Source organism: Nyctibius grandis, chromosome 2 (genome assembly GCF_013368605.1).
Source record: "Nyctibius grandis isolate bNycGra1 chromosome 2, bNycGra1.pri, whole genome shotgun sequence".
Classification (NCBI taxonomy): domain Eukaryota; kingdom Metazoa; phylum Chordata; class Aves; order Nyctibiiformes; family Nyctibiidae; genus Nyctibius; species Nyctibius grandis.
In genome coordinates this window covers 117,556,116-117,578,935 of record NC_090659.1, presented here as the reverse complement: position 1 = coordinate 117,578,935, position 22,820 = coordinate 117,556,116, and the positions used below count along the sequence as shown (strand labels likewise).

General features: G+C 39.8%; 1 protein-coding gene across 2 annotated transcripts in view; it reads left to right on the top strand.

Annotated features, from left to right (window-relative positions):
• The first annotated feature begins 1,243 nt into the window (after positions 1-1,243).
• Positions 1,244-22,820, top strand: part of LOC137660669 (putative N-acetylated-alpha-linked acidic dipeptidase) — a 31,614-nt gene continuing 10,037 nt past the window's right edge. For both annotated transcript variants that reach the window (XM_068395641.1, XM_068395642.1), the window contains exons 1-13: positions 1,244-1,361; positions 2,755-2,863; positions 5,673-5,859; positions 6,649-6,750; positions 11,649-11,774; positions 13,696-13,882; positions 15,485-15,578; positions 17,723-17,821; positions 18,889-18,974; positions 19,966-20,085; positions 21,478-21,560; positions 21,817-21,880; positions 22,428-22,495. In XM_068395641.1, the coding sequence (XP_068251742.1) occupies positions 1,244-1,361; positions 2,755-2,863; positions 5,673-5,859; positions 6,649-6,750; positions 11,649-11,774; positions 13,696-13,882; positions 15,485-15,578; positions 17,723-17,821; positions 18,889-18,974; positions 19,966-20,085; positions 21,478-21,560; positions 21,817-21,880; positions 22,428-22,495 (1,443 nt within the window). The remainder of the gene's footprint in view (positions 1,362-2,754; positions 2,864-5,672; positions 5,860-6,648; positions 6,751-11,648; positions 11,775-13,695; positions 13,883-15,484; positions 15,579-17,722; positions 17,822-18,888; positions 18,975-19,965; positions 20,086-21,477; positions 21,561-21,816; positions 21,881-22,427; positions 22,496-22,820) is intronic.

Genomic DNA, 22,820 nt, shown 5'->3' with positions numbered 1-22,820 from the left:
ACAGACTTTGTCTTAAACATCAGCTGTCTCCCTAGCTGCACCTGAGCAAGGGTTCCAAGGATGAAAATCCATGCAGAGCCCAGGAGGTCCCCTCTGTGTGCAAAGTTCCTCTCAGTTCATGGACCTAAAAGTACAGCCTCATCCCAAATGCAATGACTGAACTGAATGGAGAGGTTTTTCCAAAATCATGTAGTGGAGACTTTAAGAGGTGGAAAAAAAGACTCCAGCAAAGTCAAGTGTGTACAAAGCTTGAGGTTTGTCCTCTTTTCCCAAGTAACAAGCAATAGGACGAGAGGAAACAGCCTCAAGTTGTGCCAGAGGAGGTTTAGATTAGATATCAGGAAGAACCTCTTCACTGAAAGGGTGGTCTTCCACATTGTCAAGCATTGGAACAGGCTGCCCAGGGAAGTGGTGGAGTCACCATCCCTGAAGGTATTTAAAAGATGTGTAGATGAGGTGCTTAGGACATGGTTTAGTGGTGGACTTGGCAGTGCTGGGTTAATGGTTGCACTTGATAATCTTAAAGGTCTTTTCCAACCAAAACAATTCTATGATTCTACAATTCTGAACCAGCAGCTAGGATGCACCCTGACTCTTTGTGGTTTTACCTTCATAACCTGGAAAAAACACAGAGCACAGAGATGTGTGGTAGTCAGCCCACCTCCACAGGGGCACGTATCTCTCTGAAGAATCTTTATAGCCTTTCAGAGAGTGTTGGGTATTGGGTACAATATTTCTTAAAACAAATATCTTAAAATAATGGGGTTTACCTTTTTTTTTTCCCCTCACGTTTGCCATGCTGGTGTTGCCCACTCTGGCATGTGCCCTACGGAGGAGGGAACGGCACAGCCCTGTGTGCAACGGCCACGGCGAAACAGGTGTCGAAATCATCGCTCTACCTCCTCGCCGCGCTTTGTAGCAAGCTAAAAGAAACGTGGGGTGGCGGGATAACGAGGAGAGACGGGGGGGAAGGCGGGAGGGAGCTGGGTGCGTTCGGCTGGACTGACAGCCGCGGCCGGGCGGGATGGCGGGGGGGCCTTACCCCTGGGCGGGCGGGCAGAGCCGAGTCCCCACCGGGGGTGCGGGTGAGGCGGCCGGGCTGAGGCGGGAGCCGCTGAGGGGGCCGTGACCGAAGGCCGGCGCCCGCCCGCCCCCTGCCACCTCCGGGGCGGGCCCGGCCGCGGTGGGACTCGGGCCGGCGGGGCGGGCGCTGGCGGCAGCGGCGCGGAGCGGGCCGGTAGCGATGTGGACGTCGCTCGGCGCCGCCACGGAGCCGGCCGGCCCCCGGGCAGCCAGCGGCCGCTTCTGGGCTGTCGTCCTGGGAGCAGCGGCGGGGCTCTTCCTCCTCGGGTTCCTCATCGGTACAGTGCAGAGCCCCTTGGGATCGGGGGGCTCTCCCGGCCACCCCCGGCCCTTCCAGCCGGGGGAGGCGGCTCGGAGCCGGGCCGAGGAAGGGCGGGGCGGGGGGAAGGAGCGAGCGGGTTTCCAAGTGCCGGTGGTGCCCGAGGTGAGTCCGTGCTCGGCCCGGCCGACACCTCCCTCCCTTCCTGCCCCTCAGGCCACGCCGGTGCAGTCGCCGACCCCTCCTGGGAGTTCTAGCTCCTGCGCAGGAGAAGGGGTCTTTTGTTGAGAGTGTCTTTGTGACTTGTTTTTCGATTTCCTTTTACATAAATTAGTTACGTTAGGGAGAGAAGAGGCGCCGGGTTTGTGAGGAGGGGACAGAAGACAGGCCCCTCGATCCTGCTGCCTTGAAACTGCACCAGCCCGAACCAGAAAGGCAGGAAGATAAATACGGGGCTGGAGGAGCGCTGACAGGACCGGTGAAATAGTCTTTAATTTAATGTCCCACCTCCCCCTCGGCCCAAGCAGGCGAGCCTGTGGGTTGCTGCCAGAAGAGATTTCCCCTCCCTACCTCCCTTTTGGTTCACCAGGATCAGTTTGGGGGAGGAAGGAAAACAAAAGAGCCACTTGTATTTTGAAATGCCTTTTGGTACGTACTTGGGGTTCGTGCCATCGGGAAGCCCTGACTCAATTACTCTCTCCTGTGGCAAGAGCCTTTTCCCATGCCAGGGACCAGTGCCTCGCCAGTGCCAGCTTGTTACCTGCTCTCTGGTCCCCACTGGTTCTCTGATTTGCGCTGCCCATGTAACTGCTGCTGCAAACTGCGCAAACACTGAACATGTCCAGTCTCTGACTTAAAAATAAAAACAGATGTCAGAAACACTTTGTTTCTAGCCAGGTGTTCCTCTCATCACTTACTCTGTTTTTGCTGGCACAGTAAGGGAAGGATTCCAGAATAAGAGCCAGACAGAGCAGAGAGTGAGAAAGGAGTTACAAGACATCTGTTCCTTACAAAGGGTGTCTGTGTTTCTGTGCATTTTTGTAAAGCTGCCGCCTTATTGCTGAGGTGACTGATACGACTGACATGACTGGCAGCATGATGTTCTGGTGCTGAAGGAAGATAGACAAGTCTCCTTAGCATCTGCAGTAAAATAACTGTGATGAATAAATATAATACAGTATTTTATTCCCCTCAGTATCTGCCTAGGTAAATAAGTTCTCTTACTGTGTGTGGAACTGCCACTGCCATTACTGTGCAAGCCTTCATTAGGTTGTGGCTGCTTGTCTGTGCTGTGATAAAAACAGTTGTAAAATACACAGTGAAAATCTTGTGGTGATACCAAAGAGAAATAGTGTGTGTCATGGGCATATTGCTCTTCTGTTTTTACTGTTGTATTTTGGTGTGTTGTACAGGCTGGTTTGCAAAACCTACAGAAAAGAAGACATCTGTGAGTTCTCATGAGGACATGAAAGCAGCATTTATGGCTGAAATGAAAGCTGAAAACATCAAGCAGTTTCTTTAGTAAGCAATGTGTGGACTAATCATCAGAAAAATTAAAAAAAAAAAACCTCAAGCAGGAACCAGCCCAAGGATGCCACCAGACAGAGGATGGTGTGCGGGTTCTTGGCCACAGATTTTATCTAATGTGTTCCAGTGAGCTGAGATTGACAAAACAGTCCATCTCAGCTCCTGTCATTCTTGTTTGCATCGGAAACATTTGAGGAGTTGTCAGTAATCTCAGTACTTAAAGTAATTAAAAATTGGCCAAGCTTGTGCTCAGGCTTTAGTGAATGCTTGTACAATGATGCAGAGGTTCAGCCTTTCTCTTAACATGTCCTGTTTCATCTACAGCGTTTATCGTACACAGTTTTTTAGGGAAAAGCCATTCGCTTCAAATTAGGCTGTATGAATGAACTTAAGTCAGGAGAGATTAAATGGAAAATAGCGGGGTACATCAGTTTAAAAGAGGAGAAAATCATATCAGTGTTCAAGCCTTTAGTTCTTCCTACAGTTTAGGCCTTAAAATCTTATTGCTACTCTCCCTTCACACTTTCTCATGCTGTGACCAAATTTATGTGTTAATCTGTCACCGTTCTGACCTGGTACTCACTTTTATGAAGAAAGATATGTTTCCAAGCTCTCTCCCTCTGCACAATGAATAGCTAGAACAGACATAGTAGATAGTCATCTGATAGTACATTAGACTGTTCATAATAAATCGAATAGTCTGCAAGATTTAAAGTCTTTTTTAAGACCATATTTTTTCCCCAATAATTTTTTCATCTCATCTACCCTTTAGTACTTAAATTAGGTGATTTTAAATATACTCTGTTTCTTTTATTAAATCCTAGAAGCAAAGCAGCTGACATTTGTTCCTGTAAATCCAAACAATGAAAGATGACAATATAGATTTTTTAAAATCTATTACAGTGTAATTACCGTAATTAATTTCATAATTGGAAGCTTTAACTACAAGGAAGCTGATGTACTATTATTTCTTTATTTTAGGAATCTTGTAAACAGATTATTTTTCCTTAGTAGAGTGTAGTATTTGTTAAAAGCTGTATTTATTCCAGTAAGTAATAGACCAGAAGTCATAGTTTATTGATAGAAATTTACTTTCTGTGTAAAGAAAGTGTTAGAGTATCAATTATTTTAGGAGTAATCAACGAATTCGGGTTTGCCTTAAATTCCCAGCCTGATTAAACAATATGAAGTTGTATCTTGCTACAAAACTAGATTACTAAAAAAACATTTATAAGATTGTGGCAATCCCACTTATTTCATTTTAAGTGCACTTGCCACAAACTGTTGCAAATAAATTAGCTGGTACGTCCATTCTCTTTACTACATAACAGCCATGTCCTGCTCTATATAAACATTGAAAACTGAAGATGTAGGATTTTTTACGGTCTTAACCTGTGTTTTGGGCTCCTACAAAGTCAACTGTTGTGAAACAGCTCTGCAAAAGGACTGCTTTCTGCCCTCTAAACTCCGTCTTTATGCCAACAGGAAACATTGTACCTCATTTACTGTCATGCGGCCAGTTCTGTGGTGAAATTTGACAGATATTTAGTCACTACTCAGAACTACCGGTACAGGCAGTCAACAGATTAGAAGAGGAAATGAAGAAAACCACAATATTCAGTTAAATGGGAATATAATACAGGGGACTGTTATTGTATAAGTCAAATTTTAGTGAAAACATGAGACTTAAACATTCCTGGCTCTTACAGAAAACAGCCATTGGCTTTAACAATAACACGTAACAGTGCTCTTGGTTCAGTATGTCATCCAGAAAATGGTACTGTCACTGTAGCAGGGACTTTTAGTACTGGATGTTGGTGCTATCAGAGAAATGTGGTTTTGTCTAGGAGCATTCAAGACAAAAGCAGAAAGGTATAGTTCTTTTGAAGGGCTTTGTTTGATGGCTTTGTTCTCACTGGAACTCAAGAATTAAAAATTTTCCCGACCTTATACCCCTTATCAAAGATCCAGTTTCCTTCATTAACACCAGCTGGTGCGACACATGCTTCTGTGGCATGTTAATGGCATGGCCATGTGACAGGGTGAGGACATCATGATGACAGCCTCATTCAGCTGGTGTTTTCTTCAGCTTACTTCACAGCTGGGCTTTCTCAATGGTCTAGACAATGTTTTTTTCAGACAATGGGTTACTCACTATTTATGGTTTCTTTCAGTGTTTGTTATTGACACTGGATGACTTTTTCTCTTAAGTCAAAGCTGTTGAGTTTTTCTGTTCCTTGTTTGTAAGCCACTGTGAACTCACTCTCTCTTTGCCTACAAGACACACTCGGAGCAAACTTTTAGATAAATCACTATTTGTGCCAAAATTAATTAAAATAGTGGAATCCGAGGAGAATATTCGGTCAATTAAATGTAGGGATCAGAGTAATTACGCATATTTCTAAACTGAATATGCAGAGATAATTATACTCAATTCTTTTATCACTTCATCACTTCACGAGGAAGTCAGTCTCATTATGCATAGGAGTGATTGGCCTAAGGTCACCCAGAAGACAAGGAGTAAAGCAAGGACAAAACCCCAAAGCTGATGTCATTGTGCTGTTTTTGCTAAGCCACACTGTGAGGAAGATACAAACACCTGTGGTAACTCAGGACAGACTGAAACCATTTACCTCAGCTTATGTATAAAACAGGCAAAAACATAGATGCAGAGGAGTCTGGGTCCTTATTTAGCCTGGGTACATCTGGTCATCTCTAGGGGGTTTACTTCCAGGTAGGCTAAGAAGAGTTGTGATTATGAGCTGCAATGCCTGATCGTGACTCGTTGCTTCTTTTCCTCTAGCAATTTTACACAGCTTCCCCACCTAGCAGGAACAAAGGAGAATCTGCATCTGGCGCAGCAAGTCCAAGCTGAGTGGAAGGAGTTCGGTTTGGATTCTGTTCAGTTGGTTCATTATGATGTCTTGCTCTCTTATCCTGATGACACTAAGCCCAACTACATCTCAATAATTGATGAGCATGGAAATGAGGTACAGAAAACACCAGTTTTTGCTAACCAGGGAAGAAATTCACTTTCATACACCTGGGAAGCCTGGGAAGGAAAGCTATCCTCTGCTCTGTTAATGGTGTTGGACCTGATCCAAAGCTCATGGAAATGAGGGGTTCCAGTTTGCTTTTATATTTTGTATATTTGTTTCTTAATGTATGTGGGAGGAATACTCATAATTACCCTGATTCATATAGCACACTGATGTATATGGATTAAAGAATTATGTAATAGAATTACTTTATGTAATTCAATTGTTTTAAAATTATTCTGTTATTTAGAAAAAGCAAAGCAACTGTGGGCAGCATCATTATTTGCATTGATTCATTATCCAGTATTGGTGATTGTGCTAAATCCAGTTTCTTGAAAACTGGAGTTTAGGCCTTGACATGTACTATCACAAGTAACATCAGTTCATTACAGAGCAGCTTTAGTGCTCATAGAAGCTCCAGGGATGAGCAGAATGCAAGTGGTTTTTACCATTATGATCTAACCTGCACTTATCTGCTGTACTGAGGCCACCTTAAGGGACCCTGTGTTCATTTAAGCAGGATTCTGTGTGAAGAGTGGAGATGGGATTTGCAAGATTACACATTGAACCTGCATACTGAAAAGGATGCCTGGTGCTTGCTAAAGTTTTGGCCACTCCTCATTTAGAGTTCTAAAACTAGAGTCCTTTAAATTGCAAATGCATGTGAAATGTGCCTGAATAGACAGTACTTCTTTTCCATATTGCCTGGTTTACTTTTTTTCTTTTCATCTTTCCCACCAGATTTTCAACACATCATTATCTGAGCCTCCTCCTCCAGGATATGAGGCTGTTAGAGATGTGGTGCCACCCTACAGTGCGTTTTCAGCCCAAGGAATACCTGAGGTAACATAGTAGAGTAGTAAAAGAAATAGAAATAGAAACGGAACCAGAAATAGAAGTACGAACAGAAATAGAAATAGAGACAGAAATAGGAATAATAGCAATAGAAAAGATGGAATACCATAGTGTAGTGTAGCGTAGCGTAGCACAGAATAGCAGAGAGTGATACAGAATAATGTGAAATTCCTAGATCTTAGGTTTTAGTTCAAAACCTGACTTATCACCGGTAGGAAAGATGTCCTACTCTGATGTTCTTGGGAGTTTTGTGATGAAGCAATGTTCAAACTGAGTAGTCATACATATATGTCTAATTTTTTTCTACAGTTTGAGTCAGAACTGTATTTTATTTTTACCTTTTCCTTAACAAATATGGTAAAAAATCTTTAATGTTGTCAGCTGCTATAAGGTTCTCCAGATATTTCTGTGACTATGCACTATTGTTTCCCACCTTGATGAACAAATAAGACTGTTACATTTATGTAGCCAAATGAACAATCTAATTTTCAAAATGCTTCTTGCCCAAGGCTCACACTGACAGGTACAACTGCACAGTGTACAGTGTGCTTGAAAATGGCTTTTGCTAGCATTTCTGGCTGGTGGTAGAAGTTTTGCTGTGATCTAAGCTTAACACTAATCCTTTCTATCTTGTTGTACAGATGGTACCGGCTGATGGGCTTTCTTTTATAAAGCTGGCCTGTATAACAGGAGTTTTCTATCCTATGATCATTAGTGGTTTCAATTAATGTTTTGTAAGATTAGAATTTTTTTGTTGTTGTTCTCGGTATCTTTCCTGTCTATACATAGAATAATGTAGGCTGGCAGGGCCCTCTGGAGGTCAGCTGGTCCAATCTCTGCTTTAAAGTTGGATCTGACTTTGAAACCTGCTGGCAATGCTTTTACTCACACAGCCCAGTATTAGAGTCATGTATTTTCTGAAGTTTGTTAATAAGCTGTGCAAGTCCGGAAAACAAAAGGTATCCTGTATTCATTTGCCTCAGATACTCAAAGGAAGCTGGAGAACCAGGCAGATAGTCTGTACCCTAGGATAAGAGAGCTTTGAGTGTTTCAAGAATTGCAGTGGGAATTTTGGAATGTAATGTAAGGTAAAATTCATGGGTTCTGACTTTGTATCATAACATAATATCCCCAAAGAAGGACAGAATAACCTCACTGATTTCTTTGGTTTGTGGAGCGCTACAGTAAGTGATGGGATATGGGAAATAATAAAAACAAATTTAAGAAGCTGCATCTTCCTTCTTTAGAAAATGATTTTATTTTAATTAAATATAAGAACTTGGTTTCTGAAAAAAAACCAATACCTAAAAGACAGATTGTTGTTTCAAAATATGATGCTTATGTTCTCCTTATTACATAATCTTTGACAAAACTCCAGGTACCGATCTAGCGCTGTTAGCAAGAACATTCTCCAGTGAGCAGTTGTCTGTGCCTGTACTGCAAACAGCACAGGAGGGAGCATGTATATGGCTCAGCAGTGGGAATACTCAGTGAGGTCAGGGCTCTTCTGAGTTCTCCTGGGCCTGTTTATGCATTTTATGTTAAAAAACATTTTATTAAAAACCAGAACTAAGCTGTGGAAAGAGATATTTGGAACTTGCCAAGTGCAATCATCAGTCGTAGGTTCTCTTTCTGCTCATTAATTTTGCAAGCGATTCCTGCATAAAGCTCCAAGTTCAATGAAGGGAGAAGGCTGTGAAGTACCTGCATCCCAGGCTAACTGTAGTCTCACGAGTAGGCCACCTTCCTGAAAACTGGCAGAAATGGTCAAAGTTCTTCATACTGAGAGAACGCAGCTCACACAATTTCTGGGTGAGTGCTATAATCAGGGAGTTGTGGGAATACAGTTCGGTGCTGGTAGCACTATTACTTTTTCCTGCAGCTGTGTCAGTGTTTTGAAGTTTAAATACTGTCAGAGTGGGACAGTAGCTACTTGCCTACTAGAGGGTGTCCCTGCAGAGATTTGGAAGTAGTTCCGACTCATTTCAGATTCTCGGTAGATGGAAGATGGAATATCACAGAATCACAGAATCACAGAATGTTAGGGATTGGAAGGGACCTCGAAAGATCATCTAGTCCAACCCCCCTGCCGGAGCAGGATTACCTAGACCATATCACACAGGAACGCGTCCAGGCGAGTTTTGAATGTCTCCAGAGAAGGAGACTCCACAACCTCTCTGGGCAGCCTGTTCCAGTGTTTGGTCACCCTCACCGTAAAGAAGTTTTTCGTCATATTTATGTGGAACCTCCTGTGTTCCAGCTTGCACCCATTGCCCCTTGTCCTGTCAAGGGATGTCACTGAGAAGAGCCTGGCTCCATCCTCATGACACTTGCCCTTTCCATATTTATAACCATTCATGAGGTCACCCCTCAGTCTCCTCTTCTCTAAGCTAAAGAGACCCAGCTCCCTCAGCCTCTCCTCATAAGGGAGATGTTCCACTCCCTTAATCATCTGTGTGGCTCTGCGCTGGACTCTCTCTAGCAGTTCCCTGTCCTTCTTGAACTGAGGGGCCCAGAACTGGAATATATCCTAGTCTGTCATACAGATTGTCAGAAAATGTATGTTTCTTCTGTGTGGTGTATTTTAACTAAATCCCAATAAATAGTCAGGTGAAAAAAGTTAACTTTTGAACAGAAACTTAACAGAAATATTTAGCAAAGTAGCAAAGTCACATTCTGTCAGACAGTAGTAGTTTTTACGAACATTAGCATCATAAATAATGGTAAAATTCTGTTCTTCACTTCCTTTTTAAGTGACTGCAAAAGTAGTCCCACCTAGTTAATGATGGTCACAAGTAAGAGGTGTGCCCAAGATCTCTAAATACACTGAAAAAACCCAGACAAGACATTTTATGAGTCCATACGACATTCTTAAAGCTTGTATTTTGTAATAGTTCTATAACAGGAGGGATTTCATCACATCATCAGGAAATTATATTACAAATCTGTCACAATGCTCTGATGAGAAATTTATTATATCAATATAGTTCTTAGTCCTGTTATGAAAGTTAAAGATGAAGAATTTTCAGAGGTGCTAAAAGAATTTAATTAAGGAAGCCTGATTTACTCTGCACTATATCGAATTTTGCCAGAATCTTCAAATAAGTACCTTTTATTGTAGTTTCAGAAATCTAGAGATTGAATAAATATGAATTATTCTGCAACACCAGGAAAAATACTATGAATACAGACTATATACTTTATATCAGATATAGTTATGAGAAGTTATTAGAGCTTCTTCTAAAGATCAGAACTGTACTGTTCTTTGTGTTATGGCATCTACTTAATGAAAGAGATTTGAAAAAACCCTGTAAAGTGTGAACAGGTTTTCATCATAAAATGTTAGTCTCATGTTAACTTGTTTTGCACTTCATTGTGGAAGAAGGGCCCTGAACATTAGAACCCCACAGGTTGCTATTAATTGTTACAATTACAGCTCTGCAATTATGTAAGCCAAACTATTGAAATCGACAGTTTTGTATTTGTCATAAAAAATACAATATCTTACAAATGTAGGCATTCAGTACAAGTTATTCTAAAGAAATTATGTTAAAATGGAGGACCAAATTCCCCTTTTACTTAATCTAAACAGACTGGGAGAACTGTCTTGACTTCAGTAGAGTTACACTTGATTTTACTGAGAGGGAAAACTATTCCATAAATTCAGAAGAGCCTCCCCAAGAATAATCCTTCTTTGATGTTAATTGCGGCATAATACTATCCTGAACAGAGAGGATGAGAATCTAACTAGGTGTGAAACTGTTTGCCTTATTTAAATACAGTCCCCTTTATTTCATTAATTTATCCTGAGTTCATTTTGCTTAATTTAAGAAGAAATTGCAATTTGAGCTGGTCACTGATGAAACCAGTACAGTCAAAATGACTGTACCATAGTCTTATCAGGACATGCTGTATGCTGTTATATGAGACCACCTGAACGTCTAGTCAGTGATTTTCATCAGTATAAGACATTTAAGCTTATATCTTTTTGAAATTAATTTGAAGATCTCTCTGGAGGTGTCTGGTAATATGGAGAAATGCACTAAGGAAGAGTTTCCTGTCACCTAATTTTAGTTGTCTGAAATTGTAAGCATCTTCCCTAAACCAGTCTTTGAGGCTTTTTATAGACATTTACTCTAAAACAGTCTTTGAGGTATAATCAATGAGAGGTATGTCCAGAGGGCATTTTATTCCTTCCTAAAATAGGTGTTTAAAACAGATTTGGGGTGAATTCTCCTGGAAAGGGTGAGTTCTCGGAGAACTTCCCATCTCTTCAGTGGCTATGGAGTGCACTATAGGACCTTCTTAGACAATGCACACAAGTTTTAGGTAGCTGACATGAAGGAAGATGAATCATGCACCAAGTGTTGAATAACATAGTTGGAACACATCATGAAGAATATTCATGTGCAAGGTGTATTTGTTTTGACAGTCAACCACCTATAGCTTGTGCTGTACTGAATAAGAATCCGGTCCTGAGAATTTCATAGGATATTGGCATCATTCAGTCTACTCTACTGCATAAAATACAGTTGATATTTACTGTGGTGTCGGGGTCCAAAATACCTCCAGCTGTCCAAGACTGACTATAGCTTAAACAGACTACGAAGAGAAATAAATGCCATACTCTGAGCACTTACTCTAAGTTTCTGGTTCAGAAGTCAGTCATATCTTTACATTCTCCATTGTGGACAAAGTCTGGCAGCTTTGAGTGGTAGAAGTCTAAATTCATTAAAAGTCACTTGCCTACCTAATTGTCTCATGATCAAAGCAGAATTCATACCAGAGCCAGTCCCAGAGATCATTGTTGTTCTTTTATTAGATCACATCCTCCTTTTGATATGCTCATTGACATTCTTGTTTCAAATTCTGCCTCTTTCTATCAGGGTGAGTTAGTGTATGTGAATTATGGCCGCACTGAGGACTTCTTTAAGCTAGAACGTGAGATGGGAATTAACTGTACAGGAAAGATTGTTATTGCCAGATATGGGAAGATCTTCAGAGGAAATAAGGTAATGCCTCTATATAAAAATGTTACTTGTGCTGTCCTTCAGTTGATTTCAAGAGACTGAAATACTTACCTGAAGTGTTCTGGAGACTTCAGAGTAACTGAGTTTTCATAGAGCTGTGTACAAAGATGATTCTGTAGTAGAAGATATAAAATATATATTTGATATGTATGTAATACATCTATAGGATAAAAGTAAATAAGTTGAAAAATGTTATATATTCTTATATTAATTTGCATACTATAAATTGTTCCAAAATATTACTAACATTGCTGGGTAATACACTCTGAACGGGACTGTTCTTCCCTATTGGTTCGGCTGTGCTGTAAGATGCCTATATTGTGTTTCTTTATAATGGTTTCTGTACACCAGGCAGAGATTATAACTATATGGAGGTTATTTTAAATTCTATACTTGTTTATTCAATATTCCTATCATATAAATGTTTTAAAACTACAGATTTCTGCAAATTTCCATGACCTGACAGGAAAGGACATAATCATGTGCATACTTCAGGCATACACTCAAGTTATTTCCTCCATAGGGATGTAAGGACACAGTCTATTTTAAGTGTGTTTGGCTCTTGTACAAAAATTAGTTTGACCCTAATTTGGGCAGGACTATAATTTGTATTTCTCAGTTACATAAGGGTATCAAACACTGAATCTCCTCGCTGGAATGCCAACTCTTCTTATAAGCTGTTAACTAATCTTCTGTGAGCTTTCAAGTGGGTAACTCACTGGTTTATATAGATAGCGTTTTCACCAGTGAAAAGTGACATGTAACTCATATTCTGGGTCAGATATTATTTTCACTAAATTGTTTACCACTCTCAAAGATACTATCTGAATGGAAAAGACTTAAAAAATGAGGAAGGTATTGCTGTCTATGAATCTTTTCTTAAAATGAAATACAGATACCTCGGCGTTACTAATATCTAGAGGGGCAGTTGTCCTGTGGCTTGGAAATTACATGCCCTTGTTGACACAAAGGGATCATATGTTCATTCTTACGGTAGTATTTCTAATGACTGTTGATATACTGAAGAATTTATTAGCCTGTATAAATTCTGGAGAACTGTACTGTCATTTTCCAACTTCCTAATGGTGTGCAAGAATAGGATAGAGGATGAAGGCAAGTACTGTATTTCCTAAAAAAAGCTATGGTATTTCTGAATTAAAATACCCAAATGTAAAGCTGTTGAGGATTAGTTGTCACTCAGTCACTATACACCACTGCCCTATCTAGTAGCAAAACAGATTGGAATGTCAGAATGACATATATTTTTTCTCTTTCACTCTCTACTAACCAGTATTATACAATAATAAAGTTGCATGAGAAGACTTTTTTTTAAATCAAAACATCACTCAGGTCAGTCCTTCTGCCATAATAAATCTAAGATTCACCCTCTCTGGAGTTAGTCGTGTTCACAGCCAAAGACAGTTTCAAGTTCTCCAATAATAACCTTCCTGTGTAGTCCGAACCCTGAGATATGTTCAGATCATTTAGGTAAATAAGGTAAATACATGGCTAACTGAAAGACAAGGTTGCATCAATGTGATACAGTTTTTTCCATCCATGATGTGTGCATTTCAATAGTCAGCTGATTGTATTGATCTGAATGACAGAATACGAACTCAGGTTAAGTAGTAATACTGTGAAGGACGTTTTCCATGTCACTGCAGTTATCTCCTAACTAAAATTCAAAGCAACAGCAAACCTCTTACTTTCATATGGATCCTGATATCTGTATATATATTTTCAGGAAATTTTATATGAGGCAGTTATGGACCCTTTACTTAGCGCAAGCACTGTAAAAGGCCATGAGGAATAATCACTGTAATTTATAATACTTTCTTTTGCTCCTTGAGCTCTGGTGTCAAGCTCTAAAGGACTGAATAGGGACCAGAGATGTGCTTTGCAGGTGAAGAATGCTGAATTGGCAGGTGCCAAGGGAGTTATTCTGTACTCTGACCCTGCTGACTACTGCGCCCCAGGAGTAGATCCCTATCCAAACGGCTGGAACCTTCCAGGTGGAGGAGCCCAGCGTGGAAATGTATTAAACCTGAATGGGGCAGGGGATCCTCTGACACCAGGTTATCCTGCAAAAGGTGAGTAACACTAGAGAAGTCGTGCTCTCTGAGGGTCTGGTTTCAGGAAAGGTGGGGAAAGCTAATGGGGATGTTCTTTCCCTTGGAACAAAACACATTTTTTCTTGGTCTTTCTATTGCTCAAAAGAGGCAACTTTGGGTTTCACATCAGCAGGCCACTTCTGTAAATGGTGCATAAGAGAAAGTGAGGGGATGTTAAGGGAGCCACACAGTGCAGTGCTGGGCTGCTTAATTTCACAGACATACCCAAGTTAGCCCAGAGATCAACAGGAGTATTTGACAACTGAAACCCTAGTCTTTTCTTTCTGCTTCTCATCAGTAAGTCAGCAAGGAGCCAGCTTGCACAGCTCACAAGTTTCTTTGCTTCTGCAGTTCTTTCTGCAGGATTTGGGCTGCTTTCCCTCCACAAGAGCCCCTACTGACAATGCTGAGATCTTTCATGATGGGACTCATGTCACCTGGATGCAGCTGAGACTTCTGAGAAGATGATCATTCCCCACTGGTTCATCCCCTTCACCTCATGCTTCCTCAGCTGCTTATTTGAGCTCTGCCTAAGCTGTTTAATTTAGCCCCTAACCCAGATCATTTTGACTGAAATGCATTAAGAAACATTCATGCCAGCACTTGGGCCAGCATATCTGAGGGAGGCAGTCACCTCAAGAAGAGCAGTCCCTAAGTGATGGGGAAAGTTGCCTTTAGCCAGCACAAGTTATGCTGGAAGAGGATATATGTTCACAACGGCAGCATGGCAGGAGCAGACCATGAGGATCCCATCTCACAGATGAATCCCTGTCTGCTTCCCTCAACAAGGGTCTCTGTGGGTGTTGTATTAAGGAGGAAACGATTCTTTTCCATACCTGCTGGCTTGCAAACATCATATTCTGTGATTCTGTGATTCTGTGATATTTGTCCATTGTGAAAATTAAGATTCTCATTTGTAAAAAAACCTATGATTTGTATTTTGTCAGAACAAAACCTAGACTTCATTTTGTTCACAAAAACAGCAAAACAGAATATTCACTAGCCCAGTGTATAGATTTTATCTGCATCTCTTATAAACTGGCAAAATTTTTTTAGTTCGGCTGAAAGTTCCAAGCATCAGACTACGGGCTCCCTCTTTGCTCTTATTCTTTGTAGAATCATAGAATCGTTTTAGTTGGAAAGGACCTTTAAAATCATCGAGTCCAACCGTTAACCCAGCACTGCCAAGCCCACCACTAAACCATGTCCCTAAGCACCACATCTACTCGTCTTTTAAATACCTCCAGTGATGGTTACTTATCTGTGGCTTAGTCTGAAGTTCTTTCCCATGGAGAGAAATATTTCTATCTAAAAGCATTTCAACACAAAAAATTAAAAAATAATTTTAAAATTTCCTGCCAGCTCTAAATGCATGACTGCAGACACTATGGGAGAACCTTTGTTAATGTCTCTCTGAAAACATGTTGATAAAGCATAAAGAATGAAATCAGTGAAGAAATGTCAGCCCGACTTCAATGAAAGTGAAATGATTATCCCTGACTCCAGTGTTAGGACTGTGCTATGAACTACAGATTCCTTCTGAGAGTTTTAAATATAAAAATATCTGTCTTTTGCTTTCAGAATACATCTACCGATTAGACAAAGCCAGAGGTGTAGGTCTCCCAAAAATTCCAGTTCATCCCATTGGCTACCATGATGCTGAGTCATTACTGCGGTAAGTGTATGGGAGACATGAGGAATTTTAAGCAGACTTTTTTTTGAAAGTTTTGAGAGTGTTTGAAAAGAAAGGGAAAAGACTGGCACGGTGCTTCTACTGTAGCTGTGGAAATAGTGTATGTTTGTCATTAGCTTCTCTGTAGAAGGTAAACATGTTAACTGTTACTACATATCAGATATGTGCAGAGTGGTCTGGAAAGGATCATTTGTAATATATCATGATCAGTCAAGTATACTGAAGTTATAAAGTGCCTCTCAGTTTGAATAAAGGCAAAAAGTTTTGAGGATGGCGTGATAACTGTCTTGTGAAGAAGACCTCAAATGAAGTCATTCATTTGTCCAGGGAAATGCTTGCCATGCCTATTTGATGGGACAGTATCTGTACTGTCCTCTGTTAAGTGAAGGCGTGTGCTTTCTCTCATCAGGTGTATTATGTTGCATAAATGTGAAATGATGCTAGCGAACTAATATAAGGACACTGGGGAAACTCCTTACACATAGACATCGATGTATAAGAAAGTGTGCTTACTAAACATGTGAGTGACATGAAGACAGGCTGCCAGCTTGCCAGAGGACACATTAAAATTCAGAATTATCTTAACAAACAACGTAAGTTCTCTGAAAAAACTAAGATGTGATTGAGTTGGCAATTGTATCATTGCCCTAAAAATGTAGCAGTAATCATCTGTATCAACTGTAGAGATACAGAGCAGGAAATACCAGGGTTGGCAACAGTACCATGAGTAAGTGTTTAGGGCAATAAGTGAACACAGTCTTGGGTGTCTATTTGTCTAGGAATTTTACATCTCAATCACATGAGCAATCATTCTGCTCTGTCTGATGCCTCGGTTTGAATATTGAGTAAAAAAAAAAATTCTGTCTTGGTTCTCTGTGCAGATTTCCTTTGAAGTATTGAAGCTAGTTATTTTTGTATGAGGCAGAATTTTACTGTCTTTGGTGTCTTTGTTTATTAACACTGTTCTAGTGCTTTTCCTATTTCTTACCAAACTTTTATGGACTAATATATCTCCAAACTGTCTTTTCATTAAAACTTTATGGTAATCACTGTTATGAGGTTAACTGCTCATAATGATAAAGGTATAGATTAAAAAACCCTCTTTTTTCCACTGCCAACTAGTAGTGGTAGAGCAAATTAATATGTATAAATATGATGTAGCTAGGTATTTCTCTTCAATAAGTTGTAAATAATTCTGGAACTTGGTTTTAATAATTATGAATGAAATCTAAATCCTCTGAAAATACGGGGTCCTTGTTTTCACTTTTGTCTTGAGAAGTTATAACTTCTAGTTATTCTTGCTATCAATTTTTATATAAAAAATATACCAAGGACTTGAAGACATGCTGAAGTGTTCTGACTGAAGCATGCCTTTACAGTAAAGGATGTACTTTCATTTACAATAAATATATTTTGCCTAATAAGAACCAGAACATCCAGCATACTTTTTAATATATTTTTTTAATGTTTCTCACAAGTTCATGTCAAAAATATAAATACTTTAGAATAGGTGAATAAGTATGGGTGAATGCAATCCATCGAATTACTGCATTTCCAGTTGTGTTAACTGAGAAAAAACATCTCATCTTTGACAACAGAATAAGAAAAGGTGACTTGGACCGATCATCTTTCTCCAATTTAGGTATCTTTGAAACACATCAACTTTGTCTGTGCTACCAGATTAAACAGTGTCCAGGGACAGGCACTGGAAGATGACTGACTATGCTGTTAAACTGTTGTAATGGTCCAAGTTACTCTCTGCTGATTCACATGGAAATGCAGTTCAAGGCAGTAGAAAGTTCCAGGGACCATTTAGAAGAGGCAGTTTGTATGCAAAACCTTTAGAAGCCAACACTGTTTTCCAGGATAGCTGTAGGCCATTCCAAGCTGATCTCAATGCCCAGGACTATTCCTCTATGTTAATTTACTAGTATTAATGTAGGTAAAAAGACAGATTATTCTCCTGTGGAAGCTTGTAGTAGAAATTGTCTAAGACAAAGTCCATCACTGTGGTTTGCATGTGCATGGGACCTATCAAAGTGTGGTCCCTGGTTCCTCATTTGTGTTTGGTGCTGTTGTAAGATGTCTGTAACTAATAATGATAATTTTTGTTTTTTTTGTACTAGTAATATGGGAGGATATGCACCACCTCATAGTAGCTGGAAAGGAAATTTGAATGTTTCTTACAACGTTGGTCCTGGTTTCACAACAAATTATTCTACAAGGTCAGTTTTGTTTCATAAGGAAAGCATGTGCAGGATCAGAGGAAAACAGGTAGAGTAACAGAATTTGACCAAAGGTAGAGTAGTTGGGGTTATTGTCATCATTCCTTTCATTATGACCAGTACCTGGGCTGAAATGCGCTCAATGCAAAAATTCAGTAGATTTATGTCGGATATGACTGAATTGCTTTAGTTTCCAGTTAGTCTTGAACCAGTTTCATTTGAAAAGCATCTGGCCTTTGACAAAGTGTTTGATGAGACTGATTATTTTTGAGAACTGAATTTGGGTGTTGTCTTTTTTAAATTCGTATGAGTCTAGCTTCTGGTCTTACCTATTGCCTCATACATACAAGTCACGTTTTCTAGAAAAAAAGCCTTAACTACAATGTCATTTTTATTGCTTCAGATTGTTTTCAAACTGATTTAGTAATTACATTTTAGGACTAAAGCCCAAGTGCTTCAATATTGGCTGAGCTGTTGTACTGACTTCATATGAACCGTTTGACCTTTTCTCTATATCTTAATCATACTACATGAAAAATTCTTTCTGAAAAATATACAGACAGTCCTTGAGGATGAGTTGTTGCACCTCCAGCTGTGTTGTAGATAAACAAAGTCTCTTGACGCAACGCAGGTTGTCTGATTTTCTGCTGCCTGAGGTGCCAAATCAGTATTGACTGTGCTGGAGTCAGTTCTGATTTGTACCAGCCTCTAGGTGATTAGAACTATTTACCTTCTTTCATTTTTCTTTCACTCTTCCAAATTTAAAAACTATCTGCTAGCAAAAAATCTTTGAATTTGGAGTTCTCAGCCTGTTATCCCTATAAATCTTACTGACATAAATAACAGTACACAGCTTTCAAGAGCTAAATGCTGTTCTCAGTTGCACAAGTATAAATCCAGAAAAAGCTACACTGAAATATTTTCAAATTTACTTTCATTTAACGGAGGGTAAATTTGGCCAAAATGCTTTCCTTATAGTTTATATTGTACACTTTTGAAAGGTGTCAAGATGTTTTATTATCTAATCTGGTGGATTTTCTCTTTGGAATTTCTTCCCAATACACTAGAAAGGTGAAAATGCACATTCATAGCCACAATGAAGTAACAAGGATTTACAATGTGATTGGTACCATCAGAGGCACAGTGGAACCAGGTAAAATCATTTGTCTTCAGAGTAATCTGACCGTACAATGACCTGCACATGCACTTCATAGTTACAAGGGGGAAATGAGAAATATAGTTTTCTCTGCCCTACATGATCATTGGTGTTGAAATATTTGTTGCACCAGCTTTCATATGGTTCAGGGTATGTCAGCACTTTCACCGTAAATGCTGATTTTCAAGGGGGAGTCATAACCAAGACAGAAATATTTGTCTTCAGGCAAGTAACTTTTCAATTGAAAAGATATTCTTAAGTGGATATTCTTCCCTAGTAACACAAGAATGGATTTTGCATTCCAACTGAAGACATCAGATCCACCACTATTGACTTTTTGTCTGTCTTACAGTCTCTTGTAACCAGTGTGATTTTACACTCTAAACCCCAGTTATATAGACATCCTTAGGGTGGTGATAACATCATTTAACTTGTAACTGCAGCACTTCCCTGTGGCCTGAAACACAACTGTTAACCATATTATAGTAGCACAGAGATCTAGTCTGACTTTGATCTTATTAATCACATCTCTGTCATGATTTGGACAACCCTTTTTATGATTGACTATATACATATTCAGAGAAATACTGTATTCAGCACACCTTGTGAGTTGGTGTGCTGTACAAATATAATTAGTGGATCAGCTTTACCATGAAATACACTATTTTAAATGATGGAAAGATGCTTCTATCTTTAGAGGAAAGCTGCAGTATTTCTAATAATAGAAGTAGCGTTATGGAATTTAAGAGGTTTTAAATCTTATGGGATCAAGTTATTGTGTTTGACAAATTCTTTAGCACTGGCTGAAAATGGAGAAAAATGTCTTTGGAGTCTTAAAATGTCTTTTGCCTTTCTATCATATATATTATAAACTATTAAGCTTTGTTGCCTGATAGCTACATGGAAAATTAGAAATTACTTCCGGTTAACATCTCTACAGCAGGAAAAAATGTTTTTCTAAGTAAACCTCCATAGTTAATTTCTCTAGACAGATATGTCATCCTGGGAGGCCACCGCGACTCATGGGTATTTGGTGGCATTGATCCTCAGAGTGGGGCAGCTGTGGTTCATGAGATTGTGAGGAGCTTTGGAAAACTGAAAAGGAAAGGTAATGTAATGAAAGAATAAAGCACACCAAAATCACTGCTCTCAGCAGTGCCCGTTGACTTCTCTGGGATTTAAGCATATGCTTAAAATTAAACACCTGAATCTCACTGATCTCTTGAATAAGCACGGTGCTTTGCAGCTGTTAACTAGTTCCAGTTACAGCCTTGGTATATGTGAGGTATTTCTACGCAAGAGAAAGTACACCTAAAGGAAACCAAAACACAAAATTGAGGGTACTGAAATAAATATGACATTTAGGTACAATTGATTATGGTGTATTTCAGGCTGGTCAGACTGGATGTTTCAGTGGTCCTATAAAATTGATACAGTGGTGGACTTATCAAGGCTTCACCAGGGCAACATCGACAGCCTTCTCAGCACTTGACTAGTTTGGAGACAAACACAAGAATAAATAAAGCATGTCTGTGTAATGCAGAAAATGAGCTGTGCAAACATAGTAGGAGGTAATGGTTAAAAATACCTCATGCCTAGTTACATTAGAATAGGAACAAATGCCAACTGTACCAAGTTTCTGCTGCTGTCGGAGCAAATGCTCTCTCCCTATCTGACATCCCATGGAAAGAAGCTCTGACATAACTCAAATACAGTGCTAGAGGAGCTTTCTTTGCTTACCCATTACACTTAAAACCTATTGACATTTAGTTTTCTTTCCATTCCCTCCCAGTTATTAGATATCAGGGAAAACTGTCTTTGGAATGCAAGCTGGGAAAAAAAAAGGTAAAAAAGAAAGGGAGCAAAAGATGAAAATGTTCCAGTAGCCTCAAACAAAACTTTGGGCAGAGATAGAGAGGCAGGGCAATAGAGCCTGTTCCATTTGGCCTGGGTTTAAATAGAATGCAGAACTTCAAGTGAAAGATCTTTGTTTTGAAGGTGATCTGTCAAGTTACAGGGAATTCCTTAGGTTTTGAAATCCGTCATTTGGGAGACGGGTCAAAGAAATTCAGTAATAAATATGAAAACATGCAAAACACTTTTCTGTCAAATCAGACACTGGTATACAATGGATACTGAATCGAAGAGAGCAAAAAGAGTAGAAAAGCTTTCTCAAGAATTTGTGCACAAGCACATTATTTTCCCTTGTTGAGTTTTAAATTTTAGGAAATTTTCTTGCAATTAAAGCTGAGAGAAGAAAAATAATACATTATTTGGCACAATATTGAAGTAGAAGTGAGATATTGCTACAAAATTAGCAAACCTTTATTAGATTAGATTAGTGAAGATGTTGGTGTTAGAGTTCCTTAAACACACCTCTTTCCCCACAGATCAGGGTAAAAGATGAGCCCCCAAAAAGTGATATTTGTTTTCACATTAGTTACCATGTAACAAGCAGTCTTTATTTCTGTAATACAATTTTCATGTTCTTTTGTGGCAGGATGGAGGCCAAGGAGAACAGTGATATTTGCAAGCTGGGATGCAGAGGAATTTGGCTTGTTAGGATCGACAGAATGGGCTGAGGTAAACCAATAATGTTCAAAGAGAAATTTGCACAGTGGCAGAACTTTGAGAAATCTGTACTGCAAAGCAACACTTCTTCCCTCCCTCCCTCTCTCTTCCTTACTCTCTCTCTAAATTTCTTTTGAAGTACCAATAATATATGGCTCCTTGCAGTATATGATGTCTTTCCCTGAAACAGCTGCTGCTTCTGTGGATGGGAAAATATTTCTGAGGAAAAAAGTTAATCTGCATTTTCTTCCTCTTTTCCTTCTCATAGGAAAATGCCAAAGTATTGCAAGCACGGGGAGTGGCTTATATCAATGCAGATTCCTCCATCGAAGGTACAGTTTTGACTTATGTTTTAGAGGAATAGTGATGGTGTACACAGATGACTGGGAGGTATTGTGGCTTGGAAATCCATGAAAGCTTCAATGTGATAAAGTTGTTGCAGTAGTTCGGGAGTAGATATGGGGGGAAACTATGACTCAGAGTCATAGAGTATCCTTCAGATATTCCTGTTGCTTCAGGGAAGAAGTCCATTACAGTAGCTACACTATTGGGGAAGTCATGGGGAGGGACAAGAAGTCTTGTGTCCCTGTCAGCAGTTCTATGGCAACTCTTTAGAGTCAGCTTCTCCTCTTACAATGTGAGTAATAAACATAGGGACATAAGAAAAGCTAAGGTTTGCTTCAAAAGCTGGGTTGTAATTCATCCTAACCAATACAAATGCACTGACGAGATCACAGAAGAACTCTTCTACAGGGAGAATCAGCTTGTTCCTTGTAGAGAGTGTAGCTCTCTAGTCCCTTTCTTATTAACAAATAATGGCACAAGGTTTCAGCTGAGTAGAACTTGCTTCTTCAAATAAATGTTTTTCCTGTTTTTCAGGAAACTACACACTACGAGTAGATTGCACACCACTGATGTACAGACTGGTGTACAGTCTGACTAAAAAGGTAATATGGCTTGAATATTGCCAGCACGTTCAGTGGTCACTTACTGGATGGGGCTCTGTGTATAAAATATGGTGCCGGCTGTTCCTTTCTTTCCTGACTGCAGTACCCCTTTTAAGTCAATAGCGAAGTAACTGGAGCTTTTTCCCAGGAGTGGCAAAAGGATTCAAGCTTATACCTTTAAATTATTAGCTATTGAGGATTAGGGGATTTTTCCACTCCTCCTGTGAAAGTATTCCTTCTAAGAACGAAAGAATAAAAAAATGCCATGAGGCAGAGGACAGAAACAAGCACAAGCCTGGCTGCCCAGTCCAACTACGAGGGTGCC